The sequence below is a fragment of the Microcaecilia unicolor genome, chromosome 6 (genome assembly GCF_901765095.1).
Source record: "Microcaecilia unicolor chromosome 6, aMicUni1.1, whole genome shotgun sequence".
NCBI lineage: Eukaryota > Metazoa > Chordata > Amphibia > Gymnophiona > Siphonopidae > Microcaecilia > Microcaecilia unicolor.
Window position 1 is genome coordinate 44311943 of NC_044036.1, and position 26164 is coordinate 44338106.

General features: G+C 45.7%; 1 protein-coding gene across 5 annotated transcripts in view; it reads left to right on the top strand.

The window, feature by feature from the left end:
• MIER1 (MIER1 transcriptional regulator) overlaps positions 1 to 26164 on the top strand; it is a 106564-nt gene that overhangs the window by 22017 nt on the left and 58383 nt on the right. For all 5 annotated transcript variants that reach the window (XM_030205554.1, XM_030205552.1, XM_030205551.1 and 2 more), the window contains one exon: positions 12279 to 12424. In XM_030205554.1, the coding sequence (XP_030061414.1) occupies positions 12279 to 12424 (146 nt within the window). The remainder of the gene's footprint in view (positions 1 to 12278; positions 12425 to 26164) is intronic.

The window sequence follows — 26164 nt, forward strand, 5'->3', positions numbered from 1 at the left end:
AGCCATGACAGTCTTTAATCATTGACGACCCCCACCATCCAAATTTTATAAGTGTTTTATATGTAAAAAATATTCATGTAAGAAGTACTTGGGGCACACACTTAAAAACAGTAGGAAGGCATCAATTTAAACTACCACTGTTTACGTTGTCTCATGTGCAAACTCTATCATTCAGCAGTTACATGAGACTCAATCACTTATCTGTGCGTGTATTGAGGAGCATCCAGGGATAATAAAGGTTCCTGGATGCTCCTCAATACACGCACAGATAAGCATATTTTATTTTCAAATTTGTTTATTGGTTTTCAATAGTCAGAACAAAAATACATTGTCCTTAAACATCTTGAACTAGTTAAGAAACTCATCTACTATTACCTAGCACACGAGAGAATTAGCTAGATGAAAACATTATTAACACTACTATAGTCCATTCCTTATCTTGCCAGAAGTTACGTGCATCTTGGCAGATTGCTGTCCTTCCTGCTAACCTAGAAATCCCCCCTCCCTCTTCTACCTCCCCCCCTACCCACCCCACCCAGGGAAAATCTCTCAGGGAATTCTTCTCTCCTGTCCAAATGTCTGGTTTACATATTCAGAATGCGTCCTCTGCCCTTTGAGGGAATAGTCTGCCAGAATGGTGTCCAGATTCTGTGGAAGTCTTTCTCCGTAAATTTCCGGTCCCCTTCACCGTCTGCCATTTTCTTTTCAAATCTCATATATTCTATCATCAGGCAACGCCACTGCTGTAATGTTGGCTCTTTATTTGTAATCCATTCAGTGAGAATTAGCTTTTTCCCTACCAGTGTGGCTCTATGAGTAAAGCTCTTGAAGCCCCTAGGGACAGGACACACCAATCTCTGTCGCCCAAACAAAGTCTGGGGTCCACTCTTCCAGGTTGCCCCCCACATCTTCGATGTCGACTGTATGAGGGAGTTCCAGAATTTTTGGACAGCAGGGCATGCCCAGAACATGTGTCCAAGCGTCGCTCCCTCTGCTCCACATTTGGGGCAGGCACCATCTGGGGAAATTCCCATATGGAACGCCCGTCTTGGGGGGATGTGTGTTCTCATTACTAATCTGTATTCCATTTCACTGTACGTGACCATCTTGGATGAATTGTGTATCCTATATATAAACTCCTGTATGTCTCTTGATGTCAGGTTTGTGCCCAATTCTTTGTTCCATTTTTTTGATAAAGTTTCATAATCAGGCTCCACCACCATATCTCTGAGGTGTCGATGGTGCATTGTCAGGGATACTCTTTCCTGGGATTGTAGGGAATAGGCTGACGACAATTCTTCCTGTACGTCCTCCGTAAGACATTCCCATGGCAGACTTTTAATATAGTGTCTCAGTTGCCAGTAGTGGAAACGATCCATCGATTGGAGGGAAAATTGTGTCTGTAAGTCTTCAAATGGCCTCGTTTGCCCGTCTGCTGTTAAAGCTTGATATAGATACACTAGGCCTTTACCCTTCCACCTGCGAAAGGCTCCATGAATAGAGCCTGGCGGAAATGCCGGATTATCACAAATAGCCAGAAAGGGGCTGACTTTACTTTTGAAACGATGATGTCTGCAAACCCATCTCCATACTGCTCGCGCCACTGGTAATATATGTGATTGTTGCAAGACCTGTGGAACGAGTCCTCCTCCCATGTGCAATAGGTAGCTGAAGTGCACTCCTTGAGTTAGAGTCGTCTCCAACTGAGTGTCCGAGAAATCTGAGGTTGCTCTATACCAATCCGAGATATGGCGCATGCCACTGGCTACGGTGAGGCATCTTATACTTAGTAGACCCAGGCCACCAAATTCTCGTGGGATTTGCAATATTGCAACTGAAAGTCTGGCTTTGCGCCCTCTCCACAGGAACCTTTGTATAAGCTTATTTAGACGGTTTTCATCTGACTGTTTGAGAAAAAGTGGTAGGGTCTGAAACGTGTACATCCATTTGGGCGCAATCAGCATGTTATAAGCTGCTATTCGACCCATTAAGGATAATGGAAGATTCTCCCAGAGCCGTAATCTTGTGCGGGTTATCTCAAACAATGGTTCCACATTTTCCTGATACAGTCTCACTAAGTTCTTCGGAATGGTGGTCCCCAGGTATCTTATCTTGTCGCCTGCCTTTGTTAAAGGCCCGTCCACTCCCGGCTGCGCCCTATCAGGGTATACTTCCATGACCAAGGACTTCTTGATGTTTAGGGTGAATCCCGAGAGTTCGCCAAATTCCTGTATGAGCTGTAACAGGTGTTTTTGAGAGTCTATTGGACGTGTGGTTGCAATCAGCAAGTCGTCCGCAAATGCTAGTGTCTTGATGACTGTGCTCCCCACCCCAACCCCAGGAATGTTGTCTGTTTTCTTTAAGGCCCTCAATAAGGGTTCTAGAGATAATATGAACAGGGCCGGGGACATAGGGCAACCCTGCCTAGTGCCTCTGGCAATTTCAAAAAGCTGTGCACTCACTCCATTCACCAACACTAACGCTTTCGGCTCCGTATACAGTGTGGCTATCGCGTTGTAATACCAACCCTCGACTCCCATATATCGCAGGACTGCGAACAGATATCTCCACCCCACCCGATCAAATGCCTTCTCGGCATCCAAGGCATATAAAGAGGCTGGTGTTTCCGATATTTGAGCTGTGGACATAGCCAATAGAAGCCTGCGAACATTCCTAGCTGCCTGTCTAGACCGAACAAACCCCACTTGCTCCTCTCCTATTACCCTTGGTAGTATCTTAGCTAGTCGGTTGGAGAGGATCTTTGCTAACATCTTTAGGTCTACGTTGATCAGGGAGATGGGCCTGTAGGAATCTGCCTGATCTGCTGGTTTCCCTGGTTTTTGAATCAGTGTAATGGATGCTGTATTTTCATGTTTTGGCAGTCGGCCGTTAACAATCACCTGCTCATAGTAAGCACTGATCACCGAGATAAAGGAGGCGGGTAGAGTTCTATAAAATTCTGCAGGAAACCCATCTGGTCCGGGCGCGGATCCCATGGGCAGTGTTTTTATTACCTCCTGTATTTCTTTAGCCTCTAAGGGTGCTTCCAATTCCTCCTGTTCCCCCTCAGTCAATTTTGGCATCTCTACCTCATCCAGGAATTTTTTTATTTGCTCTTCATCTGGGTCTTTCCCTGCTGTATATAAGGAAGCAAAGAACCTGGTGAGGATCTGGGCTATTTCTTCGCTTTTATTTTGGATATGTCCCCGCTCATCTTTAAGTGTCAGTATTGGACGGCGAGGGCCCCATGCTGTGATTAACTGTGCCAACATTTTCCCTGATCTGTTTCCATATCGGCGGAATTTATATTGTTGGGAATTTAGGTATTTTTGCCCTCTCTCATGTATTAAGGCATTAAGCGTTACTTGAATGGCTTTCAACTGCTCTCTTGTCTCTGCGGATGGTTGCCTAATATGTTGGGCCTTTGCTTTTCTTAGATCTTGCTCTAGTCTTACTATGGCTATTGTCTGTTTTTTATTTTTTGCATGTACATAAGCGATTATCTCACCTCTTATAACAGCCTTAGCAGCGCTCCATAACAATTCAGGTTGACCCACGTGCTCTCTATTGTTTTGAAGGTAATCTTCCCACTTTTGTCTTAGAAATTCTTGAAATTCGTTATTTTGTGAAAGGTAGCCTGGGAACCGCCAATTACGGGCCTGTTGGTAAAAATGTGGTACCTCCACGTCAATCCAGACTAATGAATGGTCTGTTATCTCCTCTGGTCCAATCGTAGAGGCCAGGACCCAGGGGAAGGCCGTTTGGGTAATAAAGATATAATCTAGTCTGGAATATGTTCCATGGGCCCTTGACAAATGGGTGTAATCGCGTTCCCCTGGGTGCAAACATCGCCATGTGTCTATGAGGTTAAGGGCTCTTTGAAAATAAGAAAGGGCGTGCGCTTTGGGTCCCCTTCTCGAAGTTGCCCCTGGATTTGAGCAATCCTCACCAGGATCCATTACCAAATTAAAATCTCCCAGCACTAAAAGGTGAGCTGACCCGTGTAAGAGGCACACCCGCACTAAATTTGGATAAAACTTTGGGTCATATGTGTTAGGTCCATATACCCCCAATACTAGCAATTCTCTTTGATGTACCCACAGCCTTATCAAAATGTAACGCCCATTTGGATCCGCTTCTACCACCTCTGATTTTGTGGCTAGCCCCCTACGAATCAACACTGCCACTCCAGCTTTTCGATCCCCTGACGACACGGCATGGACTTCTCCTACCCACTGCCTCTTTAATTTATCATGTTCCTCGGGCGTGAGCCTGGTCTCCTGTAGGCAACCTATATCGACCTTGTGACGCCTTAGGCTTGCTAAAATTTTTGTTCGCTTGATCGGGGTGGAGACACCTCCTACATTCCAGGAGGCGAACCTTATAGACCTAATATTAAAGTTTCCCTGCGGTTGTATGTACTCTAGCGCTTCTTGTCTGTGGTCTCCTCGGGCGCCCAGCCTCGCCCAAGGGTGTTCTGTTACCTATTTCTTCCCAGATCCCCCCTTGTAACAAAGGGCACCTCTCTTCTTCATGTCCTACTCTCGACATCAGGAGTGATTCCCTTAGTCTTCTGGTCTGCTTTCCCTCCTGACAATCAAATCCTTCCCTTTCCCTATCCCTCTCCCCCCTCCCAATCCCTTCATTTTCCCTCCAGTCTCCATTCTATCCCCCTCAGATGTCTATCAGGAGAACAGTGGGATCAATGACGTGAGGTCCCCCCCTCCCCCATCTATAATATTTTGATTCCCCCATACCTTCTTTGGAAAATGGCAAACTCTCAGGCCCCAGTTTCTTTTCTGTTTTTCCTCCTTCCTTCTCACTTGAGCTTGCTTTGATAGCTATTGGAGTCCATAATCAGGTTTAAATTCTCAGCCATCCAATCTTGCGCTTCTTTTGGAGAATTAAATGCATGCCATTTGCCCTGTTGATTGATCCGCAGAGTGGCCGGGTATGTTAGCATGAATTTTTGGCTGGAGTCTGCCAGTTTTTGGCACACTTTCCCATAAGCCCGTCGTCTCTCTTGTAAGGCCAGGGAGTAGTCCTGGAAAATCTTAACGGACGCTCCTTCAAAAGTCAGTGAGTCTCGTTTCATTCTCGCTCCTCTCAAGATTTCCACTTTATGAACAAAGTTGTGAACTTTCACCATAACCGCTCTAGGCCGCATGTCAGTGTTATTCCTCCTACCGACTCTATGGGCTCTCTCCAGGCATACTGCTCCAATGCTGTCCGTCAGCGCAAATTCCGTCTGCAGCCATTTTTCTAGCCTACTGGATAATGAGCGGTCTGGTACTGTTTCTGGAACGCCGATTATACGAAGATTGTCTCTTCTGGATCGATTCTCGAGGTCATCCAGCATCTGTGACTGTTTCCTCACTGTCCGTTTCAAGTCTTCGAGCTCTGCTGCCCTTCCGGCCTGCTCGTCTTCGGCGGCTGACACTCGCTGCTCCAATTCCCCTGTGCGCCTCGTTGTATCCGCCAAAAGGCTCTCCATTGCCGCTAGCTGACCTGAAAGTTGCTGTAGGTCTGGTTGCAGGGCCAGCTTCACGGCCTCCGCCAGCTGTTGTAGTTGCGGGGGGGAGAACATCACCGCCTGCCCATCCGGCAAAGCGCCCGCCGCCATCTTGGGATCTGAAATGCGGGGCTTGTCCGCCTCTTTTTTCCCTGTTTTCGGTGGCATTTTAGGCTCCAATCTTGTAACAAATTGGTCCATGCACTCGCGGGTCCTTCTTATCAAACTCGTTCGGTATCAGAGGTCGAATCGGCACTTATGAGCGATGCGGGGGGAGGGTTCGGCCTAAGAGAGGAGCTTCTCTGCTTCCGCTCCTCTCAACACATCACGTGATCTCCCCACAGATAAGCATATAAAACACTTATAAAATTTGGATGGTGGGGGTCGTCAATGATTAAAGACTGTCATGGCTGGTAGATAAGAGTATTCTTTCGTACATACAGCCAATTGAGACTATATGAGACGTCCCTGAGATTCAATCAGAATAGTACTTGGTGGCACTCACTTTTCTACTTTCTATTTTTGAATATCATTGCTGTGTTCTTTTGGACATAATAAGTAGAACGCCTTAATATTTTGACAGTATCCTAGTAAATAAGCAGTGGCTTTTCCCGTGCATCTTAATGGCTTATAGACCTTTCTTTTAGGAAATTATCCAGACCTTTATTAAATCCTACTAAGCTAACTACTTTACCACATTCTCTTAAAATATATACCCTGTTTCCCCGAAAGTAAGACATCCCCTGAAAATAAGACCTAGTAGAGGTTTTCCTGAATTGGTAGATATAAGGCCTCCCCCGAAAGTAAGACCTAGCAAATTTTTGTTTGAAAGCAGGGCTGCCGAGAGCCAGAGAAGGCCGTCCCCGGGCCGCCCCCCTACCCGAGGTCGCTGGGCCCCCCCCCTCCGTCGCTCCCGGAACTAACCTTAAACGCCTTCTTTCACCTTCGCAGCAAGCAGCAGCAGGGCAGATCTCACCTTCCTTCCATGCCCCGCCCTCGCGGATGTTACGTCAGGCAAGGATGGGACACGGAAGGAAGGAGTGGCCTGCCCTGCTGCTGCTTGCTGCGAAGGTGAAAGGAGGCATTTAAGGTTAGTTCCAGGAGCGACGGCGGGCGGGCCAACCCCGATGCTTCCCTGAAAAATAAGACAGCCCCTGAAAATAAGACCTAGCGCATTTTGGGGGGCAAAAATTAATATAAGACAGTGTCTTATTTTCGGGGAAACACGGTATATATTTATTTATATAAGGGAACTGTCACTGCTCAATAGGAAAATGAGACAGCAAAGAGAGTAAACAGAACTGTTGTTCAGTTTTGTCTACTCCCTTTGCTTTCTCATTTACCACATTCTGTGGCAATGAGTTCCAGAGTTTAATTACACATTGAGAGAAGAAATATTTTCTCCGATTTGTTTTAAAATTACTACTTAATAGCTTCATTGGGTGTCCCCCTAAGCCTCCTATTTTTGGAGAGAGTGAACAAGCACTCTATTCCACTGTTCCGCTTCACTCTATTTTAAATATGTAGAAGCAAAAATAGCATATATAGATACAGAAAGAGATTGAGATTTTTTCAAAACACAAAGTTACGTGGAGGGGCATAATCGAAAGGGGCGCCCAAGTTTTCCTGAAGACGTCCTCACAGGATGTCCCTGCGAAGGGGCAGGGAAACCCGTATTATCTAAACAAGATGGGCGTCCATCTTTTGTTTCGATAACACGGTCGGGGACGCCCAAGTCTTGAACTTTAGGTCGTCCCTAGAGATGGTCATCCTTAGACTTGGTCGTTTCTGATTTTCGGCAATAATGGAAACTAAGGACGCCCATCTCAGAAATGACCAAATGCAAGCCCTTTGGTCATGGGAGGAGCCAGCATTTGTAGTGCACTGGTCCCCCTGACATGCCAGGACACCAACAGGGCACCCTAGGGGGCATTGCAGTGGACTTCAGAAAAAGCTCCCAGGTACATAGCTCCCTTACCTTGGGTGCTGAGCCCCCAACCCCCCCCCCTAAAACCCATTACCCACAACTGTACACCACTACCATAGCCCTTAGGGGTGAATGGGGGCACCTAGATATGGGTACAGTGGGTTTTTGGGTTTTGAAGGGCTCACATTTACCACCACAAGTGTAACAGGTAGGGGGGGATGGGCCTGGGTCCACCTGCCTGAAGTGCACTGCACCCACTAAAACTGTTCCAGGGACCTGCATACCTGAAATATAGAAAAAGTCAAGAAGAGGAACACGGGCAGGAATACCGGATGAAACTGAAAGAAGCCAAGAGAGAGGTACGTCTGGCGAAGGCGGAAGAACAAATTGCTAGAAATGTAAGGAGGGGTGACAAAAATTTATTAGTGAAAGGAGAATGACTGACTAAAAAGGGAATTATGAGACTAAAAGATACAGCGAACCGCTATGGATAATGATGAAGAAAAAGCCAATTTGCTAAATAGATACTTTTCTTCTGTTTTCACTGAAGAAAATCCTGGAGAAGGACCATGAGGGACTGGCAAAAGTACATTTGAGAATGGAGTGGATATAGCACCGTTCACAGAAAAGAGTGTGTATGAACAACTTAGAAAGCTAAAGGTGGACAAAGCCATGGGACCGGACTGGATCCACCCCAGGATATTGAGGGAGCTCAAAGAGGTTCTGGCGGGTCTTCTTAAAGAATCTAATATAATAAAACGCACCGTGAACGTTCTAATGAGGACAACGTTCTGAAGCCATCTGACGTCACTCCCTGGCTCTGGCTGTAGGGTTCGTGGCATTCGTGGTGTGAAGCCACCCAGCCGTCTCTGCCCCGCCCTCGCGTCTAAACAAACCAATCCGGAAGCGAAGCGTCAGGGAAGGAAGCGGCGCTCCCGACGTCTAGCCTTCCCTTCGCTGTGTTCCGCCTTCAAAAAAAGACGGAACACAGCGAAGGGAAAGCTAGACGTCGGGAGCGCCGCCTCCTTCCCTGACGCTTCGCTGCCGGAAACGCCACGGAGGTAAAGTTAAAAAGAATTAAAAAAACAAAAAAGGGATGCATGGATGCGAAGGGGGGGGGGGGGGGGAGAAGAGGGCGGGCCAGGCTGGGACATGGGAGAGAGAGGAGCATGGATGCGAGGGGGGGCCATGGAAGGGAGAGAGGGGACTTGCTGGAAAAGGATGAATGGAGGCAGCAGGGGACAGAGGAGCATGGATTGGGAGGGCAGGGCTCAGGGAAAGAGGGAAATTGCTGAAAAGGGATGAATGGAGGGGGCAAGGGACAGAGGAGCATGGATGGGCATGGATTGGGAGGGCAGGACTCAGGGAGAGAGGGAAATTGCTGGATAGGGATGAATAGAGGGGACAGATGGGCATGGATGGATATGGATTGCAGGGCAGGCCTCAGGCAGAGAGGGCAATTGCTGGATAGGGATGAATGGAGGGGCCAGGTGACAGAGGAGCATGGATGGGCATGGATTGGAAGGGCAGGACTCAGGGAGAGGGGAATTGCTGGATAGGGATGAATGGAGGGGACAGATGGGCATGGATGGATATGGATTGCAGGGCAGGCCTCAGGCAGAGAGGGGAAATGCTGGATAGGGATGAGTGGAGGGGGCAGTGCCCATGGAGAGAGGGGAATTGCTGGAAATGGATGAATGGAGGGGGCAGGGGACAGAGGAGCATGGATGGGCATGGATTGGGAGGGCAGGACTCAGGGAGAGAGGGAAATTGCTGGATAGGGATGAATAGAGGGGACAGATGGGCATGGATGGATATGGATTGCAGGGCAGGCCTAAGGGAGAGAGGGCAATTGCTGGATAGTGATGAATGGAGGGGCCAGGTGACAGAGGAGCATGGATGGGCATGGATTGGAAGGGCAGGACTCAGGGAGAGGGGAATTGCTGGATAGGGATGAATGGAGGGGACAGATGGGCATGGATGGATATGGATTGCAGGGCAGGCCTCAAGCAGAGAGGGAAAATGCAGGATAGGGATGAATGGAGGGGGCAAATGACAGAGAAACATGGATGGCCATGGATTGGGAGGGCAGGGCTCAGGGAGAGACTCACTCTCTCTCTCACACACTCACACTTTCACTCTGACTCTCAAACAGTCACTCTCACATACACTCTCCCAAACATACACACTCCGAGGAAAACCTTGCTAGCGCCCGTTTCATTTGTGTCAGAAACGGGCCTTTTTTACTAGTTGCTTAATAAATCCTTGGAGACGGGAGAGGTTCCGAGGGATTGGAGAACGGCAGATGTGGTCCCTCTTCACAAAAGTGGCGATGGGGAAGAAGCTGGAAACTACAGGCCGGTAAGCCTCACCTCGGTTATTGGGAAAGTAATGGAAGTGATGCTGAAGGAAAGGATAGTGAATTTTCTGGAAACCAATAAGTTGCAAGATCCGAGACAACATGGTTTTACCAGAGGAAAATAGTGCCAAACGAATCTCATTGAATTCTTTGGGTAACTGGAGAATTGAATCATCGACATGCTATAGATGTAATCTACTTAGATTTTAGCAAAGCTTTTGACATGGTGCCCCACAGGAGGCTCTTAAATAAACTCAATGGGCTGAAGATAGGTCCCGAAGTGGTGAACTGGATTAGGAACTGGTTGACGGACAGACGACAGAGGGTGGTGGTGGTAAATGGAATTCGCTCGGAGGAGGGAAAGGTGAGTAGTGGAGTGCCTCAGGGATCGGTGCTGGGGCCGATTCTATTCAATATATTTGTGAGTGACATTGCCGAAGGGTTAGAAGGTAAAGTTTGCCTTTTTGCGGATGACACCAAGATTTGCAACAGAGTAGACACTCCGGAGGGAGTAGAAAGCATGAAAAAAGATCTGCGGAAGCTAGAAGAATGGTCTAAGGTTTGGCAATTAAAATTCAATGCGAAGAAATGCAAAGTGATGCACCTAGGGAGTAGAAACCCACAAGAGACTTATGTGTTAGGCGCTGAGAGTCTGATATGTACTGAGGGGGAGAGGGGTCTTGGGGTGATAGTATCAGAGGATCTGAAGGCGACGAAACAGTGTGACAAGGCGGTGGCCTTAGCGAGAAGGTTGCTAGGCTGTATAGAGAGAGGTGTGACCAGCAGAAGAAAAGAAGTGTTGATGCCCCTGTATAAGTCGTTGGTGAGGCCCCACCTGGAGTATTGTGTTCAGTTTTGAAGGCCGTACCTTGCTAAGGATGTAAAAAAAATTGAAGCGGTGCAAAGAAAAGCTACGAGAATGGTATGGGATTTGCGTTCCAAGACGTATGAGGAGAGACTTGCTGACCTGAACATGTATACCCTGGAGGAAAGGAGGAACAGGGGTGATATGATACAGACGTTCAAATATTTGAAAGGTATTAATCTGCAAACAAATCTTTTCCGTAGATGGGAAGGTGGTAGAACGAGAGGACATGAAATGAGATTGAAGGGGGGCAGACTCAAAAAAGATGTCAGGAAGTATTTTTTCACAGAGAGAGTGGTGTATGCTTGGAATGCCCTCCCGAGGGAGGTGGTGGAGAGGAAAACGGTAACGGAATTCAAACATGCATGGGATATACATAAAGGAATCCTGTGCAGAAGGAATGGATCCTCAGAAGCTTAGCCGAAATTGGGTGGCGGAGCCGGTGGGGGGAAGAGGGTTTGGTGGTTGGGAGGCGAAGATAGTGGTGGGCAGACTTATACGGTCTGTGCCAGGTCCGGTGGTGGGAGGCGGGACTGGTGGTTGGGAGGCGGGGAATAGTGCTGGGCAGACTTATACGGTCTGTGCCAGAGCCGGTGGTTGGGAGGAGGGGATAGTGCTGGCCAGACTTATACGGTCTGTGCCCTGAAAAAGACAGGTACAAATCAAGGTAAGGTATACACATGAGTTCATCTTGTTGGGCAGACTGGATGGACCTTGCAGGTCTTTTTCTGCCATCATCTACTATGTTACTGCGGTCATGGAGCTGGGTATGATATTTGAGGCTGGCAAAAAAAATATTTAAAATATTTTTTTTAGGGGGTTAGTGACCACTGGGGGAGTAAGGGGAAGTCATCCCCGATTCCCTCCGGTGGTCATATCCAGTTCCCTCTGGTGGTCATCTGGTCAGTTAGGGCAGCTTTTTGAGGCTTGGACGTAATAAAAAAGGACCAGGTAAAGTCGTCCAAGTGCCCTTTTTTTTTTCCATTATGGGTCGAGGACGCCCATGTATTAGGCACAGCCAAGTCCCGCCTTCGCTACGCCTCCGACACACCCCAGTGAACTTTAGGTGTTCCTGCAATGGAAAGCAGTTGGGGACGCCCAAAATCGGCTTTCGATTATGCCAATTTGGGCGACCCTGTGAGAAGGACTCCCATCTTCCGATTTGTGTCGAAAGATGGGCATCCTTCTCTTTCGAAAATAAGCCTGATAGTAACCTATAGAACTTTCAAATCTAAGTGCTTTGAAAATACGCCTCTGAGTATGTCGGCGCTCTGGCTCATTTTAATAAAGATAGCAAGGGTTTTGAGCAATGGGGATTTTGTAGAGCAGCTTGCATGACAGTTACTACTCTTAATTAGCATAAGAGACATAATACCTATATTCATCTCACAAGCTGACGCCTTCCTCAGTTAACTAGGATATTTTTAAACAATGATATTGTCTTTTTTGTAAAAATACTTTATTTTAATTGAATTGCACTTTACCCTCCCCCCCCCCATTTAGAAAGCTGTGTGACAGTTGCTAGCGAGCTTTGTAAACGTGGGTAAATGTTTTAATTCTTATGTTTCTTCTCATGTGATCTGACCAAGCCTTTTCTTCAAATATTCTAAACCAGGAGGTTCAGCTGGATCAGATGACCATGAATTCGACCCATCAGCTGACATGGTGGTTCACGATCTTGATGATGAACAGACATTAGAAGAGGAAGAGATGATGGAAGGAGAAATAAATTTTAGTTCTGAAATAGAAGATCTTGCAAGGGTAAATGACACTTCCTATATAATAATTCTCACCTCCAACGTTCTAATGTGCCTGGGACCGTGGCTCCCTCGGAGGTGGTCTGCTAGGCAGTTTAGAATGCACTGACATCAGTGATGTCACTGACAGCTGATTCCAAGGCAAGGGGAGGAGTACCTACTCCTCCCCCTGCCTTGGAATCAGCTGCCAGTGCCCCTGCCCTGCAAAACCGCGAGCCAGGCAGGGGGAGGAGTAGGGAAACACGCGGAGCGTATTTCCTTACTCCTCCCCCTGCCTACCAATGAGCTCTCAGTGCCCCCCCTCGTCGCAATACCCAAGCCCCTCCGCCCCGGCGCAGCACATCAACTCCCTCGCCACCCGCAGCCGCCAATACTAACGCTGTCCGGCTGCTGTGGCTTCTCCTGTGGAGCAGCAGCGGCCGGTACAAAAAGAAAAAAGCCAAAAAAAGATTTTTAACCTGAAACGCGGCTCCGTAGACAGCCATCTGGCATTGGCTGTCGTCACTGCAGCCGCTCCTCCTCTCCCCTCCATGTCACTGCCCCTGCAGGAAGACCCCGGAGGAGTGCAGCGACGTCAGAGGGGAGAGGAGGAGCGGCTGCAGAGATGACAGCCAATGCCAGATGGCTGTCTACGGAGCCGTGTTTCAGGTTTAAAATATTTTTTTGGCTTTTTTCTTTTTGTACCGGCCGCTGCTGCTCAACAGGAGACGCAGCAGCGGCCGGACAGCGTTAGTATTGGCGGCTGCGGGTGGCAAGGGTGTTGATGTGCCTGAGGGGGGGGGGGTAGGGGTTTGGGTGATGCACCGAGGGGGAGGGTCGCTGGACATGGCTGGCTGCAGGGGGAGAGGAGGGTCGCTGGACATGGATGGCTGCGGGGGGGGGGGGGGGGGGGGGGGGGGAGGGGGTCCTGAGACCAGATGGGTGGCTGCAGGGGAGGGCAGGGGAGACAGATTGGATGCTGCAGGGGGGCAGGAGGAGAGGAGGGTCGCTGGACATGGGTGGCTGCAGGGGGGGCAGGGGAGAGAGAGGTGGGTCGCTGGACATGGGTGGCTACAGGGGGGGCAAGGGGAAAGGCGAGGAGGGTCGTTGGACATGGGTGGCTGCAGGGGGGCAGGGGAGAGGAGGGTCGCTGGACATGGGTAGCTGCAAGGGGAGCGGAGGGTTGCTGGACAGGGGTGGCGGCAGGGGGAGAGGAGAGTCGCTGGACATGGGTGGCTGCAGGGGGAGCAGGGGAGAGAGGAGGGCCGCTGCACATGCGTGGCTGCAGGGGCAGAGGAGGGTTGGTGGGGAGGGGGTCCTGAGACCAGATGGGTGGCTGCAGGGGAGACAGGAAGGACGCTGCAGGGGGGGGGGGGGGATTAACTTGCTAGCGCCCGTTTTATTGCCTACCGAAACGGGCCTTTTATACTAGTAAGACTATAAAAACTAAATTGTTTTATTGATGCCTACCAACAAATGAAGTTGTTGTACATTACAAGCCATGGTTTGGAGAGTTTCCTGGTAAAGGTTTTCTTGTTTCACATTTTATTTTTATTTCAACATATAGACAGATGGCGGTCCAACAATATATTAAAACATTTAAAGGAGTATAAATAGTGAATAAATGAGAACTCCTGCTCATGGGTTCTCAAATCACTCAGCAATCGAATGTTTCCTCTCTTTTTCTCCACCCACTCATCTTTTTACCTAAGTGCATTACTCAGGTTAAAGTTTACTCTGTTAAAAGTGAAACTTAAAACTATAAATATAGACAGATCATTTTGTGGACACAAGTCATTTTTAAATGGCAACTGGATTTCATGTTATCTGAAATTGTACTGTTAGTACATGGTCATAGGTCATAAACTTTTTATTATCCAGCCTAGTTGTTTCTCTCTTATGTTATCCACTAGTAAATCTAAATCTGCAGAAAGAATATGTGAAAAGAAGGTATCTGCACACAGCATCATCCTTCTTTTAACCATCTGTATATCTTTCTGTATTGTATTGGCCCAACTTTCTTCTTTCATATATGTGGTGTCAACATAAGTTAATGACAGTATACAAGTTTCAGATAAGTATGGCGCACTGTTCCCTACTGAATCCAAAGACTCTTGAATTTAGTTTGGTTCCCTAATGTCATAGGTGAACAAATTTTGCTGGGTTTTTATATATTATGATGATAACCCTATTGGATGGCATTGTAATCAAATACTCATCAACACTGAAGAACATCTCTTCCTCTTTTTGCCAAAATGATCAGATTGTTGATTCATTAACCTTTAATTCACGGCCAACAGCGGAAACAGATATGGTGGAACGAAGCTCACCCCCTGGACGCTTGGTGGCCATTTCCAGAAGCAAACTACTGTATTATTTGGTGAAAAGTCCTGGGATTGCCACAGACTCTCTGTGTGATCCCTTGGGCAAGTCCCTGTTTCTCACTGTGCCTCTATCATCCACATAGAAACATTCTCCGAGGACAAGCAGGCTGCTTATTTCCACAAGTGACTCGACATTCTCATTGGCCTGGGAACCGGCATTTTGCCACAGCAAGAAAACAAAAAAGTTTTGCTGGAGTCTTTTGGGGCGCATATGTGCGGACTAACTTCCCGCCTGCAGGGACAACCTTTTTGGTGAAAAAGTGGAGGATCTTGTTGACCAGATCAAGAAGCATAATGATGCTATGGATTCTCTCTTTCGCCGGGCACCTTCTGCTACAACCTCCTCAACTAGGAGTTTTTTTGTGAGAAAAGTAATGCTCCCTATTCCTATGCTAGGTGTAGGTACAACTCCGGCTTCTCAACAGCCTAGTCAGGCTCGGCCCCAGCGCGCTCGTTCTCATCAACAGTGTGTGCCTAAGGCCCTGCTGCTCCCCAGCAAAAGCAAGGGACAAACTTTAGACCGACTCCAGTTAAGCATAGCTGCAGTAAAAGTGTCCGTTCCGGACGCCTTGCCGGTTGGAGGGAGGTTGTTTTTTTCACCAAAGGTGGCCTCTCTTAACCTCTGACCGGTGGGTTCTTCAAATAGTCCGGTTAGGATACACACTCAATCTGGAATCGAAACCTCCAAATTGCCCACCAGGAGCAGGTACTTGCAAAGGAACTCTCCACCCTTCTAAAGGCCCATGCAGTTGAACCTGTTCCACCAGGGGGAAAAAGGGCTGGGATTCTATTCCAGGTACTTCCTTGTGCAAAAGAAAACGGGAGGGGGGGGGGGGGGTTCCTTCCTAGACCTAAAGGCCTTGAACAAATTCAAGATGGTTTCCCTAGGCACCCTCCTTCCCATGATTCAGGAGAACAATTGGCTATGCTCCCTGGACTTAAAGGATGCTTACACTCACATGTCAATACTCCCAGCTCACAGGAAGTATCTTCAATTTCGTTTGGGAACACAGCACTTTCAGTACCATATACTGCCCTTTGGCCTGGCTTCTGCACCCAAGAGTGTTTACAAAGTGTCTACCAGTAGTCACAGCATCGCTACGCAGATTGGGAGTGCATGTGTTTCCTTATCTCGACAATTGGCTTGTGAAGAGCACCTCGGAGGAAGGCGCTCTGGAGTCCATACGAATGACTATTCAGCTGCTAGAGCTACTGGGGTTCGTATTAAATTACTCCAAGTCCCATCTCACTCCTGTCCAAATATTGGAATTCGTTGGAGCTGGACATGAGGACAGCTCGGGCTTATCTTCCCAAGACAAGGGCAGACAACCTCCTGTCCCTGGTGTCTACAGTTCAAGCGTCTCAGCAGATCACAGCTCGACAGATGTTGAGACTCCCAGGTTTTTTACCAAATGTCTAGTGGTAGTCACATCATCGCTATGCAGACTCTGAGTCCGTGTGTTCTTTTATCTGGATGATTGACTGGTGAAGAGCACGTCAAAGGACGATGCTTGGGAGTCCATGCAGAGGATTATTCAGGTGCTTGGCATATTTATGATTGGTTGGTCAAGAGCACTTCGCAGGAAGGGGCGTTGGTCAGTGTGCCTAACTATTCGGGTGTTGGAGCTCCTAGGGTCCAGCGATTGGACTACATAGGAGCCCTGCTCGATACATTGCAGGCTCGGGCTTTTCAGGTCACAACTTGGCAAATGTTGAGATTGATGGGCCAGGGATAAGTGGACAACGCTGCAGATAATAAAACAGTATTAAAAGATGATTGAGACTCAACACAGCTGTGTTTCGGCCAACTAGGCCTGCATCAGGAATCTCTTGTATCCAATAAAGTGATCCACTTGAAAAATTGGTTGCAGGATTGTATAGTATTACTTTTAAAATTTGTACCTTGGTCCATAAAATTATATATGGTGATGCTCCAGGATATGTCTAACCTTATAGACCTTCCAATTAGGAACTCAATCAGTTCATCACGTTCTTATTTAAATCTCCGCCACCCTAGTTGCAAAGGTCTCAAGTATAAATCAATTCATGTATCCAGCTTCTCATTTATAGGCACAAGACTCTGGAATGTACTCCCAAAAATCCTGAGGACTACGTACGACCACCTCAACTTCCGGAAATTACTAAAGACTTACCTGTTCGGAAGAGCATATCCTACTGACCCAACTTAATTACCTAAATCCAACAACACAAAGAAATCCAAACTTGTATTGAACTTTATATTCGTTATATAACTTCCCTCTTTATGATCCCTTGATGTGTCTGTTTATATCTATTTCATTGTAAATAACTTCAATCTACATTTGTTTCTTCACCGTAGGTGGCTATCGCCTCACGGCACTATGTAAGCCACATTGAGCCTGCAAAGAGGTGGGAAAATGTGGGGTACAAATGTAACAAATAATAATAATAAAAATGATGAAAGACAACTTTTGAAGTAGGAAACGAACAGTCTCAACCCCCCGACACATGATCTCACCCTAGCAGTTTGCCTGGGAGAACCATACCAAGTCTTAACTGTACTCCTACACTGTATTTGTTCACGCTGGAGACCGTAACCACCTCTCCAGAACTATGTAAGCCACTTTGAGCCTACCAATAGGTGGGAAAATGTGGGATACAAATGTAATAAACAAATAAATAGGTATAATAAATTATGCACTCTGTGCGCCCAAATGGTGCAGAAGCTTTTGCAAGCAGTAAAACACAGTGTAAGCTTTTGGTATATTGTATTCCTGTACAATCCTGACAACCAATTTTTCAAGTGTATGACCTTATTTGATACAAGAGACTGCTGACAGAGGCCATCTTTTAATAAACTGTTTTATTATCTGGAGCGTTGTCCACTTATCCCTGAGTCATCTTTGCTGTCTTGCTGCATACTGTGTACTCTGCAGAGATTTGTTTCTTCTGTGTATACATCGAGATTGATGGGCTGCATGGCCGCAGCAGTGTATGTCACTCCCATGGTGTAGCTCCATTTGAGAGCAGCCCAATGGACCCTAGCTTCCCAGTGGTCTTAGGCAGCTGGAAATCTAGCAAATGCAATCCAGATTTTGCAAGAGTTAACTTAGGCCTTCTCTGGTGGACAGTTCAATTGAATTTGACTGTGGAACTACCGTTCCAAATTCCATGTTAACTACGGATGCATCCAAGTTGGAATTGGGAGTTCATGTAGCTGGGCTTCTCCCGGGGAACTTGGTCTGCTCAGAAAACAGATCTTCCTATCGACCTCGAGCTGAGGGGCATTTGGAATGCTCTAAAGGCTTTCAGAGATCGACTACAGAACCAAATTATTCTCATTTAAATGGACAGTCAGGTTGCAATGTTCTATGTAATCAAGCAAGGTGGGGATATGGGTTCCTATCCCTTGTCAGGAAGCATTGGGAATGTGGCAGTGGGCCCTTTTTCACAGAGTGGTACTTAGAGCCACATACCGACCAGGAACGGTCAGCTGCCTGGTGGACAGACTGATCTGGATTTTGCAACCGCATAAGTGGTCTTTCAACAGGGGCATAGCCCGCAATGTCTTCCGAGCAGGGGGTCTCCCTCATTGGATCTCTTTGCCACTCATCTCAGTAACAAGGTCCCCCAGTTATGTTCCAGGCTTGGACTACACAGCAGACTGGCTATGACTTTCTCCTACATTGGGGGAAGGGACTTCTGTATGCATATCCTCCCAATACCTCTCATAGGGAAGACTTGCTGAAACTCAAACAAGACCAAAGGACTATGATCTTGATCGCTCCTTACTGGCCGAGGCAGATCTGATTTTCTTCTCCTCTGGAGTTGTCCTCCAAAGATCCGTGGAGAATGGAATATTTTCCGAACCTCCTGAAACAGAATAAGGGTACTGTCCTGCATCCCATCCTCCAATCCCTGGCCCTCACGCCTTGGATGTTGAGAGCACAGAATTTGAATCCTTGAACTTGCTGGAGGGAGTTTGTTGTATTTTACTGACTTCCAGGAAAAAGTCCACTGAAAGGTGTTACTCATTTAAGGGAGGAGGTTTGCCTTCTAGTGTGGGGGCAAGGCCTTAGATCTACACAAAAACTGCTTGAATGCCTCCTGCACTTTTCTGAGTATGGTTTGAAAAACAACTCTGTAAGGGTTCATCTAAGTGCAATCAGTGCTTATCACAGTGTGGGAGGTAAGCCCATCTCTGTACAGCCTCTAGTTCACTTCATGAGAGATTTGTTATTGGCAAAGCTCTCCGTCAAACAGCCAACTTTCATGGGATCTCAATGCTGTCTTCACCCAGCTGATGAAAGCTCCTTTTGAGCCACTTGATTCCTGTCATCTGTAGTATTTGACCTGGAAAGTTATGTTTTTGGTGGTGGTCAGCTCACAGGGTCATTGAGCTTCAGGCCCTAGTAGCTGATCTACCTTACACTGTTTCACCACAATAGAATAATTATCCGCACACACCCTAATTTCTTTCCTAAGGTAGTGTCGGAGTTCCATCTTAGTCATCCTGCCAATGTTTTCCTCCAAACCACATGCCCATCTGGGAAGAGTGTACTGTATCCCTTAGATTGCAAACGAGCCTTAGCCTTCTATCTGGAGCAGAGTAAAGCCCATAGACAGTCCACCCGGCTTTTTGTTTTGACCCAAAGAGGATGGTGGTAGCCATCGAAAATGCACAATTTCCAGTTGCTTAGGCTGGGCTGACTCTAGAGAGTCATGTCAGAGCCATGGCTATGTTGGTAGCCCACTTGAGGTTAGCCTCCATAGAGGAGATTTGCAAAGCTGTGATATGGTCATCTGTACATACATTTACATCTCATTACTGCCGTGATACCTGTCATGATAACTAGTTTGGGCAGGTAGTTCTGAAGAATTGTTCAGTGTGTAAAAATCAGCGCCCCCCCCCCCCCCCCCCCCCCAATAGCCAGTTCTTGTTTAGCTCCAGGCTGCTGCTTCACAGTTAATAGTCACATATTTTCAGGTTAGTTGACTTCCCAGTCCTCAACATTTCGAGTTCCTGTTGTCCTAGCAATTTTTTTCAGTATGCCTGGTAGCTACGAAGGCCTGCTTGTCCTTGGAGAAAGTAAGTTACTCACCTGTATCAGGTGTTTTCTGAGGGAAGCAGGCCAAGTATTCTCACATAACTTCCCACCCTCCTTGGAGTTGAATTCTTTTAGTTATTGTATATGACCGAGGGACCCATGCTTTGCACAGTGGGCGGGAAGACACCAGTGCATGTGCGGTGGGATGATGCTAGAAGGTTCTTAGTCTTGTTAGTCAGTGTGTGCACCAGGCTCTGTCAGATGATGTCATTCAGCTATGAGAATACTTTGCCTGTGTCCTCAGAGAACACCTGCTACAGATGAGTAACTTTGCTATTCTAGAACTCCATGCCCTCATACTCAGGTGCCAAACACTACAAAGCTGAATAAAGCAATGATAAAATACTGCTTATCTTCTGTACAGTTTGGATACTGGTCCAATCAATGATACTATCACAACTAGACTACTGCAATGCAGCATATGTAGGGTGCAATTAAAACACACTAAAATCGCTTCAAACAGTCCAAAACATGGTGGCAACTGATTTTCAAGAAATTGAAATACGAAAGAGCAACTCCACTGCTTGAAACACTACATTGGCTATCGATCAAGGCAAGAATATTTTAGTGAGCACCCTAATCTTCAGATACTGGCACCCAAATATATGCTTAACATAATTGAACTATCCTCAAGAAATGCCAGCCCAGTAAACAGAAACTACCTACTCCTACATCTACCCAACTGCACAAACACCATCTACAAAACTATCTACACAGATACCAAACCATAAGAAGCATCACAAATCTCCAATTCAGAAAAGAAATTAAAACTTACCTCTTCAAAAAATTCTACAGCTAATCACAAAGATATCATCACCTTCCTTTCAAATCTACCTCTTCAAAAGCTATATGAATAAACATCACCAAAACCCTACAACTGAAAACAAAAGCTACCACTATCTTTTCCTCTTCAAATGTATCTCTTCAAAAACGCTATGAATAACCACATGAACTATAGATGACCTCTCCACATTTCACAACACTATTGTAACTTCACCAAAATGTAAATTGTAAGGCACTTTTTTTTTTTAATTACATTTGTACCCCGCGCTTTCCCACTTATGGCAGGCTCAATGCGGCTTACATGGGGCAATGGAGGGTTAAGTGACTTGCCCAGAGTCACAAGGAGCTGCCTGTGCCGGGAATCAAACTCAGTTCCTCAGGACCAAAGTCCACCACCCTAACCACTAGGCCACTCCTCCACTTTGAACCAAAATTTGTTTTCGGGTAATAGTGGTGTACAAAAAAGCATAAATAAATAAAGCTATGATAAAATACACCTTACCACAGCAAAAGGAGAGGGGAGGGAGCTTTGGGAGGTTCTGAACGATCCTGTCATAATCTAGTGTGCCACAAGAAAAAGTAAATCAAACTGTTCTCATGCTTTTGAATGAGAACAGAGGCGCACACTCACACAAACTCACAGTGGCAGAGTATTGACATGGGGGTGGGGGGGGGGGGAGGAAAGAAAAATGTCAGAAAGTAGCATAGCACAAATTCACCACACTGCCTTCTAAAGGAGGCTTCAATGGTCTGGGTTGGGGGGTGGGTTAGGGAACTCGAAGATCCCTGAGATGTACTGCTGCTCCACATTTTTTAAAATTGTGTATTTAACATGAGCTAAAGCCAAACAAGGTACCCCCAAAATCAGCTGAAATCCAGGTATGAACTGGGTCAGGGGAAAAGCCCAAAGGGTTCCCCCAACGTGACAACCACAGCAGAATTACTGGCTCAGAAAAAACAAGCTGAAAAGGCCCCCTCCAAGGCAAATGAAGCTCAGAATAAAACTGGCTCAGAAGAGAAAACCTTCATAAAAAGACTTATAGCTCAACTGAAAACTAATTGGAAACAGTCAAGAGCTGTAGGAGGTCCAAGAACACTGAGAAAAACTGCCCACCACCATGGCAAAGCTGGGTGCTGCCAAACTGAGCACAAAACAGAGAGAGACCGCGGAGCACTGCCAAACCAGAGATTTGGTGCTTCCTTCTTTTTTTTTTTTTAAACATGGCAAAGATGAGGCTCACCTCCCAGGTACCAAGACCCCTAGACAGCACAAAGGACTGTGACACGAAAAGGACCTCCAGAAGCAAAAAGGAACACCTCAGGACCAAGGAACCAAGTGGTATAGGGAGGGATCCATGGGCCTCAACCCCAACCAACAGCCAAGAAGGAGCCCTGGGAGAGAAGCAGAGAAGTTAGGAACCAGAATGAATTACAAACATTGCTGACCCAGTGACATTTTCCCCCCACTAGGAATCCCCAGGCCTACCACACCAGTCAAGACTTCACAGGCTCACCCCTCTGCCACCTGCTGGGAGACTGAGAAATACTGACTCTGGGAGGAACTTCACAGCTAACTTGTAGGCTGCACCAGAATTCTTTAGTTCTCAGCCTCCACCCACCTGCTGTTGATAGGAGTGCATAGCCCATCTGTCTAGGCTGGTCTGGTGGGACAGTAAGGAAAGCAAATTAGCAGCTAAGGTCTAATTTCTCCTTTAGTGCTTTAAAGACTGAAAGCAGAATGCCATACAGAATTATTGTATTATCCTGGAGAGACAAGTAATTAGGCCCCCTGCTGATTATACCTCCTTTTTTTGAACCAAACGCTTTTCTTTGACCGACAGGATGAATTGGCTGCACAAGCAAAGGATGTCATCCGACAGTGCTGAAGCGGTGTATAACTCTTGGAATTACTAAAGCTTTCTGAGCATGCATAGGAATTCCTATACTCTGCATCCCTGTGCTAGTACCTGAGGTTTTTTTAGGATCTGCCAACAAGACATGCTGGTAGCAATCTCAACCCGTTTTTTTGTTTTTCATATTTTCTTCATTTTTATGTCTTGTTTTTGGTATTGAAAATATAAAATGCAACGTTGTTTAACTTTTCCTATTGTATTTACAATGTCTGCTGAAAAGCCTCAGTTAAGAAAATATCTGTCTTTCAACAGATCAGCCTTGTGGAAGGACACAGTATATATTGTATTTGGAATCTTTAATGATTGACAACTGGTAGGATGTCTCCTGGACATAGAAAATGTAGACAAAGCAGGCTAGCTGATTTACCCAGTGATGTCAGTGGGTCAGACTAAAGCATATAAAGACCTTCGAACCTGAGCCAGAATTGATTGTCACATGGTGGCAGATAGAGCCCACTAACAACTGTTCAAGAGAAATCCAAAGATGCTCCCATGGTCAGCACTAAAGAAAAGTGCCATGACTTAATGGTAGTACACTATAACTCACCCAGCACTAGTTATCCTTTTAACACACCTCAGTACCACAATCAGCATGCATAATCAAACCACTTTGTTGGTAAGACCTCAGTAGTGACTCGCTGCTTCATCGGGCGTTAATTACTATAATCAATTTAAAAAAGCTTTTTATCAGCGCTCCATATTTTTTCTATATTTTGATTTATCATATTTTTTCAATATATTGATTTTGTGGAAAACTTTAAGAAAAAAAATAATCTCCCTCTTATCAGTAGTAGTACAGCGTACTTAAATGTGATTAGTACTGCTGGGACAGCTCGCTGACGTGCGGCATGCTTCGCATATAGCTGCGTCAGGGTTTGGTCCACTAGAACAAAGGAGAAAAAAAATTCAATTCCAAAATGTCAACTAATGCATTGCTCTTAAATAAACTCACCCAGCCATGTCTGACCATAAATTTTGCTTAAAACCCACTGACGTGGTTGATTTTTTATTTATTAAAAAAACCCAATCATGTGACCAAACTTCAAACCAATCCATGTCAAATAAAGACTTACATCAGGAATGCCCAATCCAATTCACTAAGGCCTTGTGGTGATAACATATTTAATGCATAAATCCAGTATTATTCTTTGTAGTTTAATAATTTTGTTATATCACTGCCCTCACACCCCAATGTAATCTGATCAATTATATGCCAATGCAAATCTGACAGAGTATGTTAAAATTTTAACCAATGCTGAACAATGGGTACTGCCATTATACTGCCCTTTATATGACATTAATGTTCATTTAATCGTAACTTGATAGGTCTGTTGGAACGTCCAATGTAAATTTTGTCACAAGGACACAGCAATGAGTAAATCACAATTTTACTATCACTATTGGTGTTGGTACTAGCTGAAATCTTCTTACCAGCACCAGGAACAGTCCAAGTAACACTTGTAATCGATGTAGCACACCGTTGACATTGAGCACAAATTGTATGTCCATTAAGAGGAGCAAAGCTTGTATCGTAATCCAAACATTTGTAAGATACCATTTCAACTATATTTTACCTCTCTGGTAGGCCACAATGGGATGATCTTGAAAGCATTGATGAATAGATAGAACATGCCAATGCTTATGTATCATTTCAGTCACTGCTGTTCTGCCCACAGGTCTTACAAACAAAGTAGCTTGATTATGCATTCTGGTTGTGATACTGAGGTGTGTTAAAAGGACAACTAGTGCTGGGTGAGTTAGTGTATTGGCACAGGCTGTTGATTCAAAGAACTTCACACAGAGCATCAGAAAAGAAATTTTGATGTAGACCAAAGCCTAAAAGATTGTATCACAAAACTTCTGTGTAATTGGTTGAACAACTGTTACTGTCAAGAAGAAAGACCATGTATCTACAAATGTCACCTGACAAGGAGAGGAATCTGTCTGGTAAGAAGACCAGAACAGTACAAATTTGTCATCTCTCCCAACTAGCACCTGGACCAGAAGTAAATGACTCATTTTTCTGCAGCAGACTGATGAAGATAGCAAGGCAGCTAAAACCTTAATAGTTTCCACAGGCTAAGCATCCTACTCCATTTTAACTTAGATGTCCAGAGATAGCTAAACCACTCACATAATATCAGCATGCTCTTCCTGTGGGGAGACCATTTAGTATACTTTTTCAGCAGCTGCTTCCATGAAACTAATGGGTGAGGAAGTTAGTAAAAGAGGGATACTGCTTAAAAGTTTCCAAATTCTTTTGATTGCCCACTGCTGCTGACCTGTGCTTTAGGTGAACCTATTTTGCACGCATAACTCCATTCTCTCTTGGATTCCAGAGAGCCATAGAACTTGTTCCTGCTCCACAGATAAATGAAGATTTCTATTCAAGATACTTTCTCAACCCAAAGAAATCAGGAGGATTGCACCAAATTTTGGAGACCTTCATTAAAGTTCAAAACTTACTACCATTCTGCTATTTTAGAGCACAAGCGATTGGCCATTCTTGCTGGACCTAAAGAGTGCTTATACACGGATAAGGATCTGTCCAAGTTGAAGAAAATTTTTGCACTGTCCTCAGAACCTTACAGTACAGGGTACTTTCAGCCCTTTAGGAAAGGGATGGTGAATAAAATCAAAAATACTATAATGCCTCTGTATTGCTCCATGGTGAGCATTGCATTCAGTTCTGGTCACTGTTTCTCAAAAAAGTTAAACTGAATTAGAAAAGGTTGAAAGAAGAGCGACCAAAATGATATAGGGGATGGAACTCCTCTCATATGAGGAAAGGCTAAAGTGGTTAGGGCTCTTCAGCTTGGAAAAGAGATGGATATGGGGAGATATGACTGAGTTCTACAAAATCCTGAGTGGTGTAGAACGAGAAGTGAATAGATTTTATTTTTATTTTTTCATACTTGTTCCAAAAGTACAAAGACTAAGGGACATGCAAGTAAGTTACATGGCAATGCTTTTAAAACAAATAGGAGGACCTCTTTAGCTTTTCCTCAGAATTACTACATGTAATTCTGATAGCAGAACTGAAATCAAGTCAGCATAGTAACATAGTAGATGACGGCAGATAAAGACCTATACGATCCATCCAATCTGCCCAACAAGATAAACTTGTATGTGCTACTTTATATGTACACCTGACCTTGATTTGTACTTGCCATTTTCAGGGCACAGACTGTAGAAGTGTGCCCAGCACTAGCTTTGCTTCTTAATTACCGGCGTTGCCACCCAATCTCCACTAAGCTTCTGTGGATCCATTCCTTCTAAAAAGGATTCCTTTGTGTTTATCCGCATTTTTGAATTCCGCTATTGTTTTCATCTCCACCACCTCCTGCAGGAGAGCATTCCAAGTATCCACCAATCTCTGTGAAAACATGCTTACTAACATTTTTTTCTGAGTCTGCCCCCTTTCAACCTCAGTTCATGTCCTCTAGTTCTACTGCCTTCCCGTCTCCGGAAAAGGTTTGTTTGCGGATTAATACCTTTCAAATATTTGAATATTGTTTGTATCATATCACCCCTGTTTCCTCTTTTCCTCCAGGGTATAAATGTTCAGGTCAGCAAGTCTCTCCTTGTATGTCTTGGA